The following is a 9,358-nucleotide window of genomic DNA, read 5'->3' on the forward strand; positions in this document are numbered from 1 at the left end:
TTTTCTCTTTTTTTATAAAAAAAGTCCTGCTGTTTCCTTCTTAGATGGTTCCGTTATGCTAATAGCTAGCTTTGATTCAGAAGACAGGTGGGACCATATTCCTTTTTCTTAACCATTTTTAGTTACTCTTTCAGATGCAAACCCATATGTATGGCCAAAGGAAGGGATCATCGAGAGGTCACCCTTCTCCTGATTTAAGTACCTTTAAGGTCAAGTCCCTCTCCCTTGCTCCATTGTCCCTACCTCTGTTTTCCATCCCATGAAACACTCCTATCTTGAAACTCAAGTCTCCCTCCCTCCTTCGCTCCAATTTTCACATCTAGAAACAACTATATATATATTTTTTTCGAACCATGTTCATCCCTCTTAAAACCCAAACCCTGCATTCAAAACCCTGTGTATGTGCGTTCTTGAACAACATTTGATATCTGAATGTGCTTTTCCCTTTCTTCTCATTTCAGGTGCTTGACAATCCAATTCTCAACCTTTCAAAACAGCTTGAGCAAACATTCAGATTTCATTGGGTCCTTCCACTACCTTCTTGTTTCCCAAAGCAATTTCTCATTCACATGCAAAAAACAATTCTGGTAAATTCCCTAGCATTAAATCCTGCATCAAGGTAGATGAGTCTACACAACTAAAGAATATCTACAATGATCAAAAATATTTACCTCAGGCAGGTAAATACGGAGATGGTTGAGTAGAGAAATGTATTTTGGGCTCCTGGCCTGAAGTTTTGAAGCAAAAACTCTCGGATTGTCAGTGGCATTGGTCCCTGCAACATGATCTCCATGATAATGGATTCTGACACCACGGTAATTCTCTATAGCATCAAGGACAGGCACATTTTCTCTTGTCAACCAGTCAAACTGGTGAACACCTTTTACCTCAACAATGGCTGGAGAAAGAGGATTCAGTGCAAACCATGAATGCATCCCTGGATAAGTCTTTTTGTCAGTGATAACATGAAAGACTATCTCTTCAGGTTTCAAAGAAGATCTCACAGTTGAGGTGACCACAACAGAAGCGGCAAGGATATTATCACTTGCTAATATAAAATGTCGGTAGGAGTTATCAGAGAGGAATGGTAGCAATTCTGGAGGTGGCAACTGCTTTCGTGCATGAGCATTGGAAGAGTACTCATCTGTCAGACGTAAAGAGAGACAATGGATGCCTTTTGGAATTGCGCTTGCGGCAAAATGTTTGTTCAACTGCTCTGCCAACCTTGATCTTTTGATATCTCTGTCCATATTTTCCATCTGTATCAATGAGTTAAAAAGTTTTATAAGAATTAGTAAATGAAACAAAAAAGAAGAAACTTGAAAAACAAAAGTACATGGATGGAATGGAGCTTAAAAAACATTTACACTTAGCAAATACAAAATGCCCCGTGTAATGAGAGAATGTAGTTAAGTGGGACAACATTCTATCTGATAACAGTGATAACAGAAAAAGAGTAATCCCATAATATCCAACAATGTTCTTAAAAGAGAAAAAAAAATCTATGTAGATTCAAACGCTACAGAAAACAGCTGCTTCTCTCGTGTAACAGTCACTAAGAGCATATCATAATAAATAAGTGCGAACATGGTTTATGGTATCACTGCATATCCCAACATATCAACAGTCACAAGATTTGACCTAATCAGTATGATATTGACCACACGAGGAAAATCATATATTATATTTATTTACAAAAAGCTGTTCAGTTTTTTAGCAAACCAGTTGTCAAACTTTACTAATGCGAAATACGGATGCACCTAATGATGCACTAGGTTCTTATTAGAGATCTGCAATTCTGAAACTATCTAAAAATGTTATTTTTCGCAAAATCTTCTTCCCTTGTTGGTAATTTGTGATTTAGAGTTCTTGATATAGCATGACATGCTTATTCTAGTGATATAAACGTAAAAGAACATGCATGTACAAGAAGCATTGAGTGTAAATCAGTAACATTTGTGGATTAAATGTCAAAATATGTCTATCTTTACAATGAAAGAATAAAGATTATTTAGATAATAAAAACCAAGAGTTTTCACATATATATTTGCAGAGTATCTTCTCACAAACTTTGATATCTTTTTGTGCTAGTGCAAGCCAATATGCATATGGCATGGAACATCGTTTCTAAATCTCATAATACTGGCAAAAAATACAATATATTGCTTGGTGATAACTATGATGTGCTTTCCAATCCTTTATCGAGTTAAATCATACAAATGAGTATTATCAGAGCTAAATGTGATGTGATGGAGATAAGAAAGGTAAGAGGAAGAACTAAGTATAGCAGAGCCATAGAGTTATCTCAACTGCAAAGAAAGTGATGCAAAACCATATTGAGACGGTATGAGGATGTAAAGAAAAATCAGAGAAGGCCCCGATTAAGAAAGTTCTAAATATTCCACAAAGGATTTAGAAGAGGGAAAGACCTAAAGTAACTTGGATAGTACTTGTGACAAAGAATTTGGAAGGCTTACAATAACATTGGAGATAGTCCTTAATAGGAATGAAAATCTAGCTAATGAGGACACCTAAAGCCAGACAAAGATAGTTTGGGCAAGGCTAGATGTCATGAGCTGCCCAAACTATTATTGGTTGGCATATTCACCTGTGCCCTATGACAGATGCAGTGTTAGAGCCTGATGATTAAGGCCACCACCAGTGCAAGGCTGGCTGAAAAACCATCATGCAGCATTTAATAGCTTGTATAACAACTATTGATTGTTTTTTAATCAGTTATTCCTTCCTTATATTCATTTTTTAAACTTAATGTGCACATGTACAAATCCATCCATTCTCTGACCACAGGTCTGCCTCAAAACTCACAACTTTACAACATTCTTGAGATTCTGGCCAATACAGCATTTTCAGAGACACACTTCATTATAAAATATAAACCTCTAGTTAATTAAGACGTGCTTACATAACTCCGTATTAGCACCTCCCCACTTTATTTCTCTCTTTAAAAATTCAATTTAAAAATGACTGCATTACTCTTTCCATTTGCTGCAACAGTATACACCATGTAATGAAGATGTTAAGTATGTGATATTTATTGGCCATAACTATAACTAAGACCCCATTTTCAATTGCAGTTTGACTAAGACAGCATTCTCTGTGCAACATTTGTTACTTTAATTCTCCTGGTGTTTAGGCTCTGCTCTTAAACGAAAAAAATTTCCCTATATATTTCCAATGTAGCACTCACTCATAATCTCATCAATCAACTCTATATTATCCACAGATAACGTATACAATTCGTCCCTTTGTGAGTACCAAGGATTGATTTCATCAGTACAGAAAGAAATAAAAACATCAAAGGCTATAAGTGAAGGCATACCACAAGTACAGATAAATAATCCGGCCATGACAACCAATTATGATATCATTATTTCCTTATGCTTATCACTTTAGAGCTCAAAACTGCTTTTTAGCAAACATTCCTCCCTTATCACCCACCAAAATGACTCTTGCTAGATGCTATCAAAGGCTTTCTCCATGATAATAAAGGTCAAATTCTCCATCTTTTCAACCAACAACTGCTTAACATTCAAAAGGATCAGACTGGTTTAGTGTATAAATATTTCATCAATATTACTTATATAGACAGGTTCATGCGAAAGAAATCTTATTTTGTTGGTAGCAAAATCCTATTAGGCTAGTTTAAACACGTCAAGCCACCTTGGCCCATGACCAAACTTTTAGAATGGATAACAAGCCCATATACCACAATGAAGCGCAAAATTTACACCCATGACTGTGCACTGCTTCCATGCCTACTAGTACATTTCCACATTCAACCATTCTGCTATGCACTCAGGTTATACCTAAGCATAACATGTACAACACACACACAAGCCACATGAGATCTTAACCATTATATCATACTATGCTCGATAGTGCTACTCAACTTCTGTCTGACCATACACCCAAACTATGCAAAATATTAACTCAAGGCATGTCATTTAGCACCATATTTATCAGACGTGTGTGTAAAAAATTCCCCAGCTCTTGGAACCATCTAACAGGAAACACAGCCCGCTACAAAAAGTTGGCTCAGTATTTTAACTCTTCAGACATCTTTAGACTTTACTGTGATAATTTGACTTCAGACACAACAGCATCACATCTCATAGATGACTTGAAATGACAAGGCAGCTAAAGCCAGGCTGAAGATAAGTTTACTAGTGTAAACAGTGACACTGTATGATATTTTCTCTTCTGTTCAAGAAAAAAGGTTCCTTCAAGTGGCAAGAAAAAGAAAAAAAGTACAAATAAGTAGGTCAAAGACAGACCAATTGTCTAAAAGTTGTATATGAGGCCACATATGTTGATGTGGTCCTATAATTGCACTGCATTTCCTATATGTGGTTTCTATATGAGGCCAGGCTTCATAAAAACCGAATAGGTGGCCCAATTAGCATAATCTACCCACACAAGTGGCCTACTTGTGCAAATCTATGTAAGCAGTGGTGGGTTCAACAAGTTGTTAGCTTGATATGGGCTACAGCCAGGTTGGATGCAGGCATTGTTACTTCATAATAATGTTATGATTGTTGTTAACAAGTACTAACTAGTAAGTAGCAACTGACTATCAGCTTTAGTATTATTAAATATTGATGTTATTATTGTGCTTTATGTAATTTCAATTAATAAATATTTATAAAACAACAATGGCATATTCACGTGCATCCTCATACGGGACACACTGTGCAGTTCCTTGACTGCTCCCATACCACGGCAGACTTTTAAAACATTGAGGCTGACATCAAGGCAACAGTTATATGTGGTAATGTGCAGCTATAACATTTTAATTTAATGTACTGGCACACGAAATGCTCAAGAGGGTGCCAAAGAAAGATGCAAAGGAGTAGCTTGTCAGAAAGCATAGAGAGAACTAAAACAGTAGACAAGCACAACACATGTTGCCTCCTCCACAAAAAACAACAACAAGAAGAAAACACACACACAAAATAAGTAAATAAATAAATAATAAAAAGAAAATTAATGGGGTATCCTCTGAAACCTAGAACAATATGCAACTTTGTGGCCACATATCAAAAAAAAAAAAAAATCAAGCATCTCAACTATAACAAAACCATTAACAAATAGTCTCAAACACAATTTCCAGCTATTTCATTCAAAAAAACATGCTAATCCCCCAATAATGACAACATAAATATTTGATGTTTCTTAAACAATTAAGGCAAACAACTGGCACGTCTGAATTTCTCAAGTGCAGTGATCTCAAGAGTTGCAACAACTAAATGGATAATCTACACATAGTCCATCACATACCATGGCCTTCAATGTTATGGCAAATGTCCTGGCATCATATTGGTTGTTCTTCATTTCAGTAAGAAACTCATTGAACGATTCAGGCACCTTCAATCCAACTGGAATTTCCTCAGAATTCACTTGATTAAGTATCTTATACAGATCTCTTACAAGCCTCTGTATCAATTCAATCAGATCAGTCAAGACAAAAGAGCACTTTTTTTCTTCATTCACAAATCAAACCATCTGGTGATTGTGATATCATGAACCAAGCATACATCGTAAATGTAAATATTTACCGCAGAATCATCACCCCTCCTGCCAAGGATCCTTGGCCCTAGTCGCCTTCCCAGACAATCTGGAACAAAGAAAAAGATGAAAGTTAAGATACGCATGTGACATATTTTTTTTGAATCCTCAGATTTCTTTCTCCTTTTGTCCTTTGTTCCCTTGTATTTGTAGTTATTTAGTCCAGGATGATGTATTCTAAACTACAGTTGTTTGGCTGTTAAAAATAAAATCCATTTCATTGCCAGAGTAAAGCTTTAGTTAAAAGTACAGCCCCTTTCATTGCCAAATCCATGCATTTAGTCATTTTCCCTTGGTTGGACTACCTTGGTTAGTGTAATCATTATATTGATGTATTTGTGATAGGTTAATAGAGTATACAACTTTAGCTTCATTGAATTTAATATCTTAACCGGAATATGCCACATAGGACAGTTTCGCTAAGCTGTTTTTTTCACTGTGTTGCTTTTTGTTGCTACAACAAAAGAACATAGATCCAGAATGTCACAAATGGTAAAATCATTTTTAAAACGAAAATATAAATATAATACAAGAATTAGAAACAGAAAATCATAAAATCTTAATGAAACTGTCACAGTTTGCATGTAACTTGATTTAACAGAAGATGCGGATTACAATCTTAATATTATAGAAGAACAAAAGAAAAATGAAATACATATCGTAAGACCTGGACAACTGAACATCAAAACTAAATCCAGATTCATCAACAGTCCTTTTCATTTAGATGATGTGATAATTCACTAAAAGCTGTCATACTAGGAGAAGTGACAGAAGGTCCAGTTTTGCATTCTGAATAGTCAACACAAGAAAGTTAAAAGAACAACCAAATGTACAAAAGAAAATAAGGTAATTCTCCAGACAAGAATCCATCCTCCTTTATTTAACAGAAGTACTATTCCATTTTCCTAAAACACTATTACTGTCCAGGTTTCCTTTCTCAAAAACTCTTTTCATTCTGTTTCCAGCTGACCACCCTCTCGCCCAAACATCGCGAGGCACGGATTTTTCCATCTTGAACTGCGGACATTCTATTATCAATAGCAATACTTTCGCAGCTGTTACTGTTCAATCATGCACTTTAAATTTTCTTATCTTCAATGCGGTATAACTTATCAGCAGCTCAGGAAACCACCAGGAGCCTTACATCATCCATTTTGATCGGAATCTAAGTTCTCTTTATAATTTATCCTAAACCTCATAATCCAGTTTTCAATCTTATATGTGGTAAAGCTCACTATCATATCAAACATTTTTTTTTTGTTGCAGCAACAAGCCATCATCATCATATTGAATACCATGGAAACCTTGTGCCCACGAGGTCTTTAAACCTTTCATGATAAAATATGATACAATCCTCCTATAAATTTAACACCAAAGTGAAGAAAGAAGGAAAAATATGATTTTTTTGACAGAGGCCTTTCTGTCAATAAATAACTTTCTAGGGACCTATTTCGAAAATAGAAAAGAGAGCAATCATGATACAATTTGTAATCTACCAGAGTGAAGTCTGTTCAAGGTGCACCTTGGTGAAGAAAAAGCCAAAAAAAAAAAAAAAAGACGAGCTGCATAACAACAATATATGTGCTAAACAAAGTCCTTTTTTCCTCTTCTTTTTTTTTTTTTCTGTTTGGGGGTGGGGTTGGTTGAGAAGGTGTGGGACATCACAAGAAAGCACAAACTAAATGAAAGACTATCTATAAATGAACTGAAACTTAAGTTGAAAATTCAGTTTAGCTAAAGCCTAATCATCCTAAATCCAGAAGTCAAAGGTTGTCAGACTGAAGTAAACAATGGTATCAAACAAGGTAAAAATTGAGGATATTGGTATTTTTAGATCAGCAAGAAGCCAAAGAAAAACTGATTACTTCAACTAAAACTTGGTGATCCAAACTCAAACAAACAATCAAAGAACTAGAAGCCCAAAGACCATTCCAGCTCAAATCAGCATATCAGCTGTCAATACAAACATCATAACCCATATCCATGAAATATAAAAAAGACAGCAAACAGAACAAATCAACAAACAATCCACCAAGAAAACAACTCAGCAGATCCCAACACCATCCTTCAAATTACAATTTCAACAGCTTTACAAGAAAATGGGAGTCAGTGAGCACTGAGGTAGGACCAAACAGAACAGGTTCCACCAATTTCAATCCGTAGCCATAGCAGATCAACCTGCGACGAACCAATTTATGACGACATGCAATATTAACCAACTCCAACCAATACAACTGCTGATGTCCATCTGAAAACTCAACAAAGGAATGGGGAGCTCAAAGAGGGAGGAAGGGACCAACCAAAACGACACCCAAATTGGATCAACCAATCCAAATCAAATACCCAAATTGGATCAACCCATGACATGCACATTTGCAAGAACCAAAGCATTAAGCGCCTCTCCAACCGATACCAGATCCAATGTTGAGCATAAAAATCTGGGCTTTTCACGAGGCAATTTGAGATCACCGACAGAGGATTTGAAAATCAACCTATACGAATCCCAAGCTCATTGGATCAAACAACAATACATCCATGGACAGCCACACAGCCATCAAAACGCCTCCTTTTGATATGAGAACCAATGTGGAGCTGGAAAGGAATCGAAACTTTAGGCCAGAAAAAGAAAAGGTGGGGGTGTTGGCTCACCAAGGGAGGAGCACTTGTTGACGCCCTCGAGGGTGACGACGGCTGTGAGGATGAAGACGAACGGGAGGAGGAAGGCGAGGGCGAGGATTGTGTGGAAGAGCGTCCGGTATGGGATGTGGCGCGCGGCGACCCTGACCTTCATGGAGTCCAGGAACCCATTGCTGCTCGATATCGTGATGCTTCTCATGCTCGGCGAGATCCGAAGCTGCATCGTCGTCGCCGACGCCGCCCCGTTGCGGCGGCGGCGGCAGAGGCGGAGGCCGCGGCGGCGGAGGGGATCGCTTCAGCGGCGGCCTTAGCAGCAGCGGCGGAGGGCCATCGAGGGGAGCGGCGATCGGATCGGGAGGAGGCGGCGGCGGAGCGTAGGGATCGCGAGGTCGGGTTTTGGGAGGTCCAACGATCCGGCATTGGGGATCCGAAAACGAGGGTGGGAGCGATTCATAAGCTACCTCTCTCTAAATCTCTTCTGTTTTCTACATACTATATTAAAAATAAAAATAAAAATCTGGAAAGATTTTGTTGTTATTATTATTATCTAATTTTTACCCAGAAATGGAAGGAACATGGGGGGTGAAGCAATGGGCGAGAATCTTTCCTGCCCTTCTTCCATGAGACTGAGAGAGAGAGGGGGGGGCGGGAGGAGAGAGAGAGAGATTTGGTCTAATGGTCTTGCTTTCTCTTCCTTCTTCCTCGTTTAAGTTTTTTTAAAGATAATATATATATATATATATATATATATATATATATATATATATATATTTTTTTTTTTTTTTTTTGAGTAAGAAAATACTAGAAATAAGGCATAAGCTAATTAATCAATTTTTATTTGTTTTTGGGTTTTTGATCCTTGGTCAGCAAGAATATGAGATGGAGAAAGAGAGATGGAAGGAGGGGGGCCTATTTTTAGGGACTTGATGTGGAGCCATTAAAGGTAACGGAGAAACTTGACCTGAGGATAATGGATCACAAGGGCACGTTTATGGACATAATTAAATGGCTTTGCATGAGAGTACTGAATATTTTATCTTCTAAATTAGATTTTTATGTAAGGTGCTACACCATTTAAGAGGGTGAGGATATTGCCATCTAGATGTGGGCATTAGTAATTGATTGTTTATGTCCT

The 9,358-nt window shown here is 37.3% G+C and overlaps 1 protein-coding gene across 1 annotated transcript in view; it reads right to left on the reverse strand.

Moving 5' to 3' along the window:
* Positions 1-8,887, reverse strand: part of LOC105055990 (probable galacturonosyltransferase 13) — a 12,587-nt gene extending 3,700 nt beyond the window's left edge. The window contains exons 1-4 of the mRNA XM_010938043.3: positions 8,236-8,887; positions 5,577-5,635; positions 5,299-5,454; positions 672-1,259 (exon numbers count right to left, since the gene is read on the reverse strand). Coding sequence (XP_010936345.1) covers positions 672-1,259; positions 5,299-5,454; positions 5,577-5,635; positions 8,236-8,446 — 1,014 coding nt within the window. The 5' untranslated portion in view covers positions 8,447-8,887. The remainder of the gene's footprint in view (positions 1-671; positions 1,260-5,298; positions 5,455-5,576; positions 5,636-8,235) is intronic.
* Between the last annotated feature and the right edge of the window lie 471 nt (positions 8,888-9,358).

Source organism: Elaeis guineensis, chromosome 13, assembly GCF_000442705.2.
Source record: "Elaeis guineensis isolate ETL-2024a chromosome 13, EG11, whole genome shotgun sequence".
Lineage (NCBI taxonomy): Eukaryota > Viridiplantae > Streptophyta > Magnoliopsida > Arecales > Arecaceae > Elaeis > Elaeis guineensis.